At 39.6% G+C, this 13,087-nt stretch overlaps 1 protein-coding gene across 2 annotated transcripts in view; it reads right to left on the minus strand.

Moving 5' to 3' along the window:
* The window catches only part of STIM2 (stromal interaction molecule 2), an 87,221-nt gene that overhangs the window by 45,050 nt on the left and 29,084 nt on the right, over positions 1-13,087 (minus strand). For both annotated transcript variants that reach the window (XM_020780406.3, XM_073001116.2), the window contains exon 2: positions 6,640-6,770. In XM_020780406.3, coding sequence (XP_020636065.3) covers positions 6,640-6,770 — 131 coding nt within the window. The remainder of the gene's footprint in view (positions 1-6,639; positions 6,771-13,087) is intronic.

The raw sequence follows: 13,087 nt of genomic DNA on the forward strand, positions 1-13,087 counted from the left end.
CGGCCCTTTTCAGGGTTTTTTAGGAAGAGATTATTCAGAAGTCATTCTCTTCTTCTAGAAGCCCCCTGGAAATGTGCAGCTTGCCCAAGACCACACAGACTGGCTCTAGATGGATTTATGGGGAAATTGAACTCCCAACCAGATACTTAATTCACTGAGTGTGCCCCAGCCAGCTAAATCTCAACTATCTATGCTAATCTCTAGACTTTGGTCTAGATGGGCGGGGTATGTACAAATAAATAAATAAATAAATAAATAAATAAATAAATAAATAAATAAATAAATAAATTCCTACTAGAACATTAAGCAGCTCCAGCAGCCTTAGGAAAAAAGATAATTTACCACTAACAGCCATACTTCTCTTGCCACCTTCCAGTTATCTGGAAACTCTTAGTTCAATGCTGCTCTGCTGCAACATACATAGGTTTTTAATTTTACTGTATAAAAACTTTATACTGTATCAAACCATTGTACAGGTCAACTAGCATTAGCGATGTACCATTTTTTGAGGTTTTTATTTTGTTTTTGTTTTTTAAAGAAATCATAGAATTCTCCACTCTGGGAGTACCACTTGACAGACATCTTAAAGTGGCTCACCTAGGAAAGGCTTAAACTGAAAGGCTTCCTGTTCAAAAAGCAAAGCAAAAAAAGCAAAGTGTGCTGTTCGTATACTACCTCATTGTGTTTAAAGCACTCTCTAGGTGGTTTACATTTTAATTATGTAGGCTACACATTGCCCCTTTCTAGTGAGCTGGATACTCAATTTACTGATCTCAGAAGGATAGAACATGGTGGACGAAAATCAATTTTTAAAAAATAATTCAAATAAAAATGAATTGTTTTATTTAAATCATGAAAAAATGCCATTTTAAAACTTCTTAATTTTTAAAATCACATTTAAAATGTGATTTAAATTGATCTGATTTAAATTAAAACCATACTAGAATAGAAAGCTAAATCAGCCTTCAGCTGGCTACCTGAGCACGTCAGAATCAAACTGAGCTTGTCTTGACTGCAGTACTGCAGTTTATCCACTGAGCTTTATTTCTGAACAAGAAGCTAGGTCGACCACAGCCTATGTCAGGCATGACGTCCTCTAGCTTAGACTTTCTCCCACATGAGGCACATATAGTCTGTAGGTATCTCAAAGGTGGAACATGCAGCATAGCCCTAAAAGCCAAATGGCACATTCAAAGTGGTATACTTTGTGTAAAATATCCTTTTTAATTTTGATGCCACTCACACACAAAAATAAGACCTGAATAACCAACACCAGTAAATCCGCAACCAGCAGTTGAAGGCATTACAGCAATAATGGGCTGAAATCCTGTTGCACAGCTCTGTATGTCCAATGATGATGACATCATTGACAGTAGGAAACTGCCGCTAATGATAGGCTTGCTTTGGGGGTTTCATGGTGTGGATTTGAATAAATGTAGATGGTTGAACATGAAAAAAATAAAACATCCCCTGAAAATAATCCCTAATGCATTTTTGGAGCAAAAATTAATATAAGACCCTGTCTTATTTTTGGGGAAACAGGGTATGAGATTATTTAAAACATCTAATGAATTGATGAAAACAGAGAATCCAAAGTCACCCCACCGCTTCAAGTTCCATTTTAGTATCAAACCTTTCTCTACTTGTGTGGAGGGGGAGGAAAGGAGTGAAGATGACTCTGACTTATACATCCTGTCTTCTTATTAAAGCTTTGCCAAACTTTGCACAAACATCCAAGCAATTCACACCACCTACTGACTTTCAAAGGAACTGAAGCACTTAGCTAGGGCAAGCAATTCTCTGTCCCAAGGAGTGAAGGTCAAGTGTGTACCAGCTGCAACCCTCCTAAATTCTGTATTCCAAAAGTAAAGGCGGAAATCCTGTCCCTTAGTTACAACCACAGTAAGCCCACTGAATCAGTGAAATGAATGGAGGAGCTGATTCACCAAATCCTCACTGCTTGAATGGGCCTATTCTCGTTGCCAGCTTGCAACGCAAAGCAATAGCATTTTGGACACAATTTTGTACTGGTGATTTTAAAATTAATTTCACAATCTCCTTCTTCGCCATCAAACCAGTCAACCTATGCACTGTGTGTTCACAACTAACTAAAATGTACATGTGAGGTGGGGAGGATGCAACTCACTGAACATAAAAATGTGTAGTACCCACCCTTTTTAAAACTTCACACCATTGTTTGATGGCATACCATTGCTTAAAATAATTCAATTTTTCAAACAAGCAAAACAAACAGGAGGAACTGGAAAAAACCTTTAAAAGACCAATATGAAATAACAAAGAAAGACACATGAATTTGAAGTCCAGGAATAAACAATGTTCTTTTCAACAGGGTTATGTCAATAAAACTTTATTTGTTCTGTTCAAACTGAGCAATGGTGAGTTCAATCTGTGGGGGCTGGCTATATGGAGGGTGTTGGAAGGGCCTGAGTGAAGGGTTAAATATTCACACACACAGGAGTAGCTAAAACTTGGTGGCAGTGAAAGGAAAAGAGAGGAAATAAGAGAAGATTAGTAAAGAAAACATGTTTATTCCTGTGGTAATTTGAAGATAACATTACCTCAATAGTAAAGTGAAAAGAAAAAGGGAGGTTTGGAACTGGCATCAGAGAGAAAGGGGATGGCCGAGTTCCTTTTTCACAAAAGTCTCTCATTCTGTAAATACTGTACCCTTTTCTTTCCATTTAACATACTGTTCTGGTTTATCTACATAATAAAAATTAGGACATAGTGTAAATGGGGGCAACAGGAATATTTCTGGAATTCATTTATTTTTCCACTTATTCCAGACTTTTAAAGCAACATATAAAAAAAAGATTATCTACCAATTTTATTTTATCTAAAAAAAATCTACCAATTTTATTTTATTTTTATAAGGGACATGGTGGCACTGTGGATTAAACTGCAGAAGCTTCTGTGCTGCACGGTCAGAAGATCAGCAGTCATAAGATCGAATCCACACAACACAGTGAACGCCTGTCGCTTCTCCCAGCTCCTGCCAACCTAGCAGTTTGAAAGCATGTAAATGTGAGCAGATAAATAGGTACCACTATGGTGGGAAGGTGTTCAGTGTCTAGTCACGCTGGCCACATGACCACGTGTCTATGGATGAGCACCACGCCCTAAAGTCAGACATGACTGGACTAAATGTCAAGGGGAACCTTTACCTGCCAATTATATATCTCTTATTATTTCCCTCCAAATACATTTGTTTCCATTAATTGTAAATATTTCCCCTTTGCTTCCATACTATCTATGGCTTCTCTGAAGCTTCATCTAAATATGATACCAATGTTTTTAACTGCTTTACCCAAGTTGTAAGTTCACATATAAATCTTTGAACTCATATTTTCTTCTCTCCAGCACAAATCATAAACAAAGCTTTCACATTTTTTTCAGAGGACATTTTAATACCATTTATCTTTATCTACTATGACTAAAATTATGGCTAAATTTGTAAACATTTAGCATGTCTAAGATGCTAATCTTAGTTGTAAAATAGTCCTTCGAAAGTATGTTTTTAGATTCTTAGAATAATTTGAGTGATTCTTGCATATAAAGAATTTTCCACAGACTGAAAGAATTAAAAAATCTGTGCAGTGGAGTTAAACAGCTACAGCAGGATACAATAGCAGCATGACAACTGATAAAAGTCATGCATCTACATTAGTTAAAGATACTCAACTACTAGTTGAAACTTTTCCCAAAATACTTGCCAAAACAGGCACAGAAAACAAAATCATACATTCACTCCTTCTGGGTCATTAACTGTCTTTATGTACTTTACTAAATACAGAATTTCAGTAGTTAAATCAAAGTACTTTGTTAGCTAAAATACAGGCTACTACGTATGTTAAGACTATGCTTATATTCTTCATATCTGTGTAAACAGAGCTTCCTATCTTGCCTTTTTTCTCTTTTTCTTTTTGTGGGAGGAACAAATGATAATTATATTTGGCAAGGTTCTCTCTAACCAGTATAGAACTTTTGAGTGTTCTCTTCAGAAAGATTTGGTTCTTTCATAGGCAAATGACTTATTTCCATATATTTGTTCATGAAAAAAAATACAAAGCAAACATTGCAAAGTGACTTGCCACCATCAAGAGACTGGAATGGCTACTACTATCAATAGGGCTTCACCCTGGAAAGTCAAAAGATATGTTCATCATCAACTATTGATTCAAGCATTAATGAGCCCATCTTATCAAAACTGTTTCCTGTTCATTTAATTTCTTCTGATAGAAATTCCTTCCTCCTGCAAAGTTTTTCTTTAATACAATTATCAATAGCATATTAACATAATTAGCAGGAAAATGAGCAGGATTATAATGCACAAGATTTTGAAATGTGTCTATGCAGCAAAGAGAACACACTACACAAAATTAGTACAGTGGGGTCTCGACTTACGAACTTAATCCGTATTGGAAGGCAGTTCTCAAGTCGAAAAGTTCTTAAGTCGAATATGCATTTCCCATAGGAATGCATTGAAAACCATTTAATCCGTATCTGCTCTTTTCATCCATAGAAACTAATGGGAAGCTGCTATTCCGCCTTCTGCCACTAGAGGGGGATAATTTTTTTCTTTTTTCCTTTTAATCTAAGATGACTTAGCTTTTTAAAAAAGGGAAAAAAGAGTTCGTAACTCGAATCTAAGTTCGTAAGTCGAGTCCATATATCCCTATGAGAGCGGTTAGTAAGTCGAAACGTTCGTATGTCGAGCCGTTCGTAAGTCGAGACCCCACTGTATATAGATTTTTAAAATAGTACAAAAAAGAAGAAAAGATTACATGACACAATCTATCAACGTAACAATGAATAAAGTCAGTAGCTAAAATCCAATGTAGCCTTAGCTAGAACAGATACAGAAATAAAAAGGACTTACTAGTCACAACTAATGTAAATTCCATTGACCTATGTGGGCAGAAGCTGATCCCTTTTCACCATGAACCTATTTTAAATAAAAGTCTATATACTAAGCACTGACTAGGTAGCTCAGTGGTTTAGATAGAGGTTGAGAGTTCAATCTCCACTTTGCTTCCTGCAGATAGTGCCAACCTGTGTGGCCTTGGGCAAGCTGAAAAGTCCCATGGCAACCCCAGAAGAAGGGAATGATAAACCACTTCTAAATAGTCTCTACCTGCAAAATCCTGAAAAGGGCTGTCATAAACCAGAATTGCCCCTTCATGGATTGCTGCCTTGTCGTGGTGAAGGGGCTTGAGTAACTCAGAGAAGCTATGGGCTATGCCGTGCAGGGACACCCAAGACGGACAGGTCATAGTGGAGAGTTCCGACTAAACGCAATCCACCTGGAGTAGGAAACGGCAATGCCACTCCAGTATCTTTGCCAAGAACGCCCCATGATCAGAAACAAAAGGCTAAAAGATATGACGCTGGAAGATGGGCCCCTCAGGTCGAAAGGCGTCCAACATGCTACTGAGGAAGAGCGGAGGACAAGTACAAGTAGCTCCAGAGCTAATGAAGTGGTTGTGCCAAAGCCGAAAGGACGCTCAGCTGTGGACGTGCCTGGAAGTGAAAGGAAAGTCCAATGCTGCAAAGAAAAATACTGCATAGGAACCTGGAATGTAAGACACAACTCCGGGAGGCAGTGGAAGATAGGAGGGCCTGGCGTGCTCTGGTCCATGGGGTCACGAAGAGTCGGACACGACTAAACGACAAAACCAGAATTGACTTGGCGGCACATAATACTAATTACAGTGGTGCCCCGCTTGACGATGATAATCAGTTCCAGGAAAATTGCTGTTCAGCGAAATCGTCATCAAGCGGAAAAAAAAACCCCATTGGAATGCACTGAAAACTGGTTAATGCGTTCCAATGGGGAAATACCTCATCATCCAGCAAAGATTGCCCATGGTGAACCGCCAATCAGCTGTTTAAAATCACTGTCTTCCGAAGCAGAGGTCCAGAAAACAGCTATTTTGCGAAGGGAAGCCATTTTGCGGAGCTGGAAAAACATTGTTTTGCGAACAAAAAGTTCGTGAAGCAGGGACTTAATCAACATAAAGCGGATTTCCCCCATAGGAACCATCATTTTGTGATCGCAATAGCGATAACAAAAAAGTCACAATCAAGTGATTTTGACGTCATGCAGGGTTAAGTGTCTAGCGGGGCACCACTGTATTATATACTAAGCAGTTGTAGAAATACTAAACATGCATACAGCCAGCATACAATGTAGAAGGCATCTGAGGCTCCAAGACTGAACCAGTAAGACTCAGTAAATCCTCCCCTTGGTCACACATTAGATGACTTACTATGAGCAAGAAAACATTATGGGATCATGAACTAGTTAGAGGTGTGTTATGTCATGTTTTTTATTGTTCCATTTTGGTGTATTTGATGGAGGAGGCTCCTCGTAGTTCTACTCAATTCCAGTGTGTTGTTATATCATTTTTTTTAACATAAAAACATTTAGCTGCAAGAAACTGGCAGTATTGTGGTCAAACCAGCGTCAACATATGTCTAAAAATCTGTATGCTCCACAAATGGATTTCATCTATATAGAGTCTCATAAAACAGTGGTATAATCACTTAATATTTCTCCTATTCATACAACTTTCTTCTTTTTCCAAGTAGTCAAAGTTATATATTTTCTAAACCTACCTCATCACTTTCATCAACTTCAATACCACCATCCTTGTCATCATCCATTTGTTTATGAATCGTGCGGAGAGCTTCCAGGTTGTATTTATCTTCCTCAGTAAAACACGGTGGGCTCAGTAAATGGCATGCATCTGAAGGATAAGAAACAAACCAGAAAGAACCTTACCATTTTTAGATTTCAAAGGTTGAATGTAGAAAAGAAAAACATTACTGAAATAAAGCTGCATTAAGTGACAGTTTCTGATTTCTAGGCCTCCATCACCCATAAACCATCTTAGCCTGTATGCTGGTGATATAATTTACACTCCTCACAATGACTAGCAATGGCTGCGCTATATATACTACATGAAAAGAAACTTAGAAGGTGGTATATCTTTTTTTTTTTGACTATTGAAAGTAAGCAACATTAGAACATTATAAACATGATGCCAGGTTTTACCTGTGAAGAGACTGGTGAAAATATATATACAGTAAAATAAAATATTACTACTTAAGCTAACACATAAAATAAATGAATACAATGTGTCACAGCAAATGAAAAGGTATATTCAGGAGATAGCAAAGTTGAAGGGAGGCATATTCTGTCCCCAACCAGAAGACAAAGTGCCACTCAGAGGCTGTATTTCCCATATCTCAGGAACAGTATCATGACAGAAAATGAACAGGCCATCTATCATGCTGGTATTTGTTTTCCTTGTTCTATTTTGTTTTGTGTGTCTTTTAGATGTAAACATTTATTCAAGAGTTGGTATATTTTAACGCCTTCATAGCACTCAGCAAATGGATGATGGTAATGATAATTATGATGGCTAGATATGTATGACAAACATGCTTTCCAATACACATGTAATATTCTTATTTAAGATGCAAGATTGGGCACGGTGTTTTGTTAGATACACATGCCGTGTAACACCTGGCACATATGTGGGCATAAGAAGTCAAGTAGCCCTCTTCAGACTTCCGTTATTGTGATTACTTACACTTTCAGAGCAGTATTGTTTACTAAAACACTGAATCCTCCTGCTTCTGGAATTGTTTGTAAAACAGATTAAAATGTATAACCCAGCCAGAACAGGTGACTTAAAGTATTCATACATACATTATAATAATAGTTGCTGTATCCAAACTATCTGGTAGCATAAGCAGCATATCAGAATTTTTTTAAAGATCTGTTGACAAATACTTATATTGTGTCAAAATTCAACTGTGATGCTTCATGCCAGCCAGGGAACAATGAAGAAGTCAATCATTCCAAATATTCAGACCCAATGTGATCTTTCCATGTTTCAATACACATCAATCTTTACATCTCCACAGTTAAACTTTACTTACTAGATCCTGTATTTATTTATTTTGTTTATTTATTTCATTTATACCCCACCTATCTGGTCAATTGTGACCACTCTAGGCGGCTTACAACACACATTATAAAAACAATTAGACCTATAGCACAGCACATAACATAATTTGCATAAATAAAAAGAAATAATTTTTCCCCAAAATGGCAAGAAACAGGGTATATTATAACAGAATAGGAAAGAAAGAATAATTAGGAATTAACTGGAAGGGGGGAAGGCCTGCCTAAACATCCATGTTTTCAGTTGTTTCTTGAAAATACCCAGTGAGGGAGCCGCGCAAATCTCAGGAGGTTAAGTTGTTCCAGAGGCGAGGAGCCACCGCCGAGAAGGCCCAGTTTCTTGTTTTTTCCTTCTGGGCCTCCCTCGGCATCAGGCCTCACTTCATATCATTTGTTTTAAATCAAATTTAAATTCTATGTGCCTACCAATGAAGTGTCTAGCCAGGAATGTATTCAATTGTATGTTGGTATTTATTGCACAATTCTGCCAACTCAAACTGAAACATCACTGAAAATTAAAAGAGTCATTTTAACCCCTTTAACATTTTAATCACAAAGATCCTCACTCTTTATTTTAATGATTAAACTGAATTTGTAGATCCCTTAGTGGGCCCATAGGGGTTGATGAAAAGTCTCTTTGATTTGCAAAATGAAGAGGTCCTGGATATGTAAAATGCCAAAGCCTGACAAACATCCAGGGAATGTAAAAAATGTTCAAGATCATTGGATGATGAGGGGGGAAAAGTAGGTAAAATTATTGGCTGTTTGATGAGAAATTCTGAAACCACTTTAGGCAAAAAAGAAGCATCCGTATACTGAGTAACTTTATGAGGATGAAACTGGAGGAAAGATGGGTCCACACATAGTGCAGTGAGCTTGCTAGCCTGACAGGCTGAAGTAATGGCAAGCAGGAAGATGGTTTTGAGGGAGAGTAGTCTCAGACGTTGTGGACAATGGCTCAAAGAGAGGTAGCGTGCAGCACTGTAGTACAAGGTGTAACAACCACTGTGGAGATAATGCTGGGCGTGATTGGTTGAATGTTGGCAAGGTCTTTGAGGAACTGCTTCAGGGTGGGGTGGCGGAATAGGATGGCAGCATCTGAATCCTGAGATTGGTGTACAATTATGGTTGCTATGTATATCTTGAAAGAAGACAAAGAAAGGCCACAATGGAAGAGATAGAGCAAGAATGCTAAGAGCTCATCAATATTTGTTGGAGCAGTAGGGTAAACATGCTCCTATGCAAACTTGGAAAATGTAGCCCATTTGTAAGTGCAAAGATGGGTTGTGGATGCAAGGGAGCCTGAAGATTTGATGAGGGCACTGGAATTGCGAGTGCTGCCAAAGGGGGAAAAGAGGAAGAGGACAGTGGTAGATACCTCTGTCTATCTGCTTGTGGTCTATATCATTAATACATGTAAGTATGTCTCCACTGGTAACGCTGATGGCAGAAATAAGACTTAGTGTTGTAAGAATGTGCTGGTTTTCTCATTCTTTGCAGATTGTCCAGAATCTCATCAGTCTTCTCATTAAAGAGGCCTGCACAACTGAACAATAAGTCTTCAATTCGCAACCATGAGTCTTCTGATATGTGAGCGAATGTAAGCCACACGTGTCTATGGAGTGTGACTGCCGTGACCATGTTTCACTGCAGTGTCAATCATGTGGTGAACTGTGATTGCTTGGCAGGTAGGGTCATGGCCTCCTGATGGAAAGTGAGGCTGCGGGGTCTATATTCTTCAGGTGTGGACTGGAGAATGGGCAGAGCTCTATTCCACAGCTGGCAATGATATGCTCCCATTGCTGCTAAGCAGCTGGCTACATGCAAAGTGAAAGAAGCCAAAGAGTAGATCCTATGACCAATGATATCTACTTTTCTGCCTTCCCAATTATTAGGGGTGGCATTAGAGCAGTTGCATGCTCTATTCTGAGTGGCATCTACAAGGTGGGTGCTTAGATAAGAATGTAGTGCTGTCGCCGTGTGTTTTTTACAGATTTTTGAAGCGTCTGGCCATATGTGGAACAGAAGGAGGTTTGGACCAAGATTCTTTAATGAGTTCCAGAAGGGAAGGGATGAACCCCATACAAAGAGGGGGGAGGAGTTTGGTCCTGGCTGATGTCTTCATACACTTTGTCTGACTCATTCTGTGTGAGTTGCTGGACTTCAAGGTCCATGACCTTTGCAATGTGTAAAATAAGTTGGGAGTAAGAGGGAAAAAAATCATCTGATGGTGATGGTGGGTTAGCATCTCATGTGGTGGTGCAAAGTTCAAGGCCTTGGTATCAAGAGACTGGATGGCTCAGATGCAGAAATTGGTATTCTGCAGATGCAAAATAGTGCCCATAAGGCAATGATGAAGTGTAGTCATCTTGTAGTGGGGGAGAAGGAAGATAATGTTTGGGCCTGGTGACCGTACCTGAGAGAGTGTGATCAGTTCATTAGCACGAGTCTGGGGGTTAGTATTGAGATGCAGGGCTGTTTTGGTACTGTGGCCGAGTGCAGGATGTGTGGTTCAATGGTATGAGCTCATTTCAGATAATACTTTTTTGGCTTCGGTACCGGAGGTGAGGTAGTAACTCAACATCAGAGGAAAACTCTGGAAGAGCCTCCTTGTAGGGTATGGAGGGGGAGATGGTGATCCCGATGAATCAGAGAGGTAGTAGTAGGCATACCAGTAGTGTTTGTATAGCCATGGATGAGATGACCAGTGCCAGTATGGTCGATCTCAGTATTACCTAAGTTAGGGCTCATAGTAAGTAGGGTGCTCATCGAAGATAACATCCTTAGGACAGTGCTATCAAGCCTGAGCATCATGTGATGCAATTACCCCCAGAGTTGGGGGAGCTTGCAAATCCTTGGCATCAGGTCGGCAAGTCTCTGCTACATGGTGAGTTTTCCTAGATCGCTTTAACAGGGCAGTATGAGATCAGCTAAGGTAGAGGCTGAAATCAGAGTTTCGAGTGGAGAGACAGCATCCCATAGACACAGGGCTCGAGCACGCTGAATAAATTATTGCTGTAACCTTGGCCAAGGTGTTTCCCCATTCAGGTGACTGACTGAAGGCTGGGGTGAAGGGTGCCCTGACAGTGAGAGACTGGAGTCATTCTCTCCTGAAAGGGAGTCAAGGCAGACAGTTGTCTTTTCCGGCATGGGTGGTGGAAGAGTAGTCTCATCCACCAAGGGTCAGGCTGAGGTATGGCTGAGATTTATGGCTAGGCGAGACCTCAGATGATTTCTTCTTCTTTTTAGGTGGCTTGGAGTGATCAAGTGCCGAGGCTGGTTCTGAAGTCTATCCCAACGTTGATGTGAACTTTTGGGGGGGGGGCTTATATACCGCCCCATAGCGCTACAAGCACTCTCCGGGCGGTTTACAATTTTAATTATACAGGCTACACATTGCCCCCCCAGCAAGCTGGGTACTCATTTTACCGACCTCGGAAGGATGGAAGGCTGAGTCAACCCTGAGCCGGCTACCTGGGATTTGAACCCCAGGTCGTGAGCACAGTTTTAGCTGCAGTACAGCGTTTTAACCACTGCGCCACGAGCACTTGGACTTGGAGGTTGATTTAGATTTACATTTGACCAGTTGTGGTCTCGATGCAGGTGAAGTAGATGGTAGTCAGGTCCTGGGATGGAGGGATGGTGTGAAATCTATAGTATATGGTTAAGCATTCCCAAAGATAGAATATGCTGTTGCCAGAGTCTGAGTGCCTGTTTGGTATGGTTTTTGCAGGTGCGACACAAAGAAGACTGGTGGAATTCCTCAAGGCAGAAAAGGCATGAATGGTATCCATCAGAGAGGGGAATCTTGTTGGGGCAGAAGTTGTACTGAGGGAGGTGTCCTGGCAAATGCATGCTAAAGCTCTAGAACATTCTGGAAACCTCTGTGCAAGCGCAGAACCAATCCTATAGCGTGCATTCAGAGACCACGAAGAAGAACCCATCTTTAACTCAATTACGCTATCAACCTAAAGCTCATTTATTTGCAGTATAATCACTTTAAAACCTCTGAACAGGATCATAACTATAGCCTTAGTCAGTTGTCACAAAACACAAAGAAAAAGAAAAAGAAGAATTAGACCTGAATTTTCCTTGGATGTTCCTGTTGTGTTCCACATTTAAAGCAACATACTGTGAAGTGGCTTTTTACACAATCCAGAACACTGGATTTCTCTTCCTTCTTGATTGTCTCTTTATAACAAATACAACCTGTTTCTTGTCTTCTCTCTCTCTCTCTCTCTCTCTCTCTCTCTCTCTCTCTCTCTCTCGGATGGTCCACAAATAAGTAAGAGAAGATCAAAAGACATGATAAATAAAGCCTAAGCTCTAAAAGAAACCAATCCCCATCCCATCCTGCACATAAACAATCTTTGGAACTCAGAGAATTTGCACTGCAGCAGAGGGGTGTGTCTCCCTTGCTTGAGCACAGAGGTCCACTAATGAACTCATTGATTAACCATACCTACACACATGAAGCATCCACTAAAAAGCATCCACCAATCTGCTAAGAAAACATTTAAATCAAACTGGATCTTCTTTTTATTCAGGTTGTCCTTTTTACAGGTTTAATGTGTAATACAGTACTGGAAAGGTGCTCTACCTACTCATAAAATAAATTGGCTTTTCTTCCTTAATGAAAGAGATGGAGTAGAACAGTACTAGGTAAGAGAACGCTCCATACCCCTTGCAGATCAAATTCCAGAAGGTTTTCAAGAGTAAGGAACATGAAGAGGGGATAGTGGCCTGACTGAAAATTAAGAGACAGCCAAATGCTATGCAAAAAGAAAAAAAGGAAAAAAAGAAAAAGAAAAGAAAAAGAAACAGACTAGTCCATTTTGCTTCTTTTGGCAAAGTTAGAAATAAGATATTTCGGCACATACCCAAGCCTTTATTTTAGTTAAGATTTTAAAAAAACTTAGACTATTATTATAATTAAATATTTTACCCCCTGCTTCTGCTGAGAAAGTATCCAGATAGATTATACCAAGACAAGGTTAATGAAAGCAAAAAGTCTATCAATTACGGGGATGGGGAGAGTTCGGATTTGGGACAATACAATCTAAAAACAGCATTTATGTTTTTTAAAAAAAT

The sequence above is a fragment of the Pogona vitticeps genome, chromosome 5, assembly GCF_051106095.1.
Source record: "Pogona vitticeps strain Pit_001003342236 chromosome 5, PviZW2.1, whole genome shotgun sequence".
Classification (NCBI taxonomy): domain Eukaryota; kingdom Metazoa; phylum Chordata; class Lepidosauria; order Squamata; family Agamidae; genus Pogona; species Pogona vitticeps.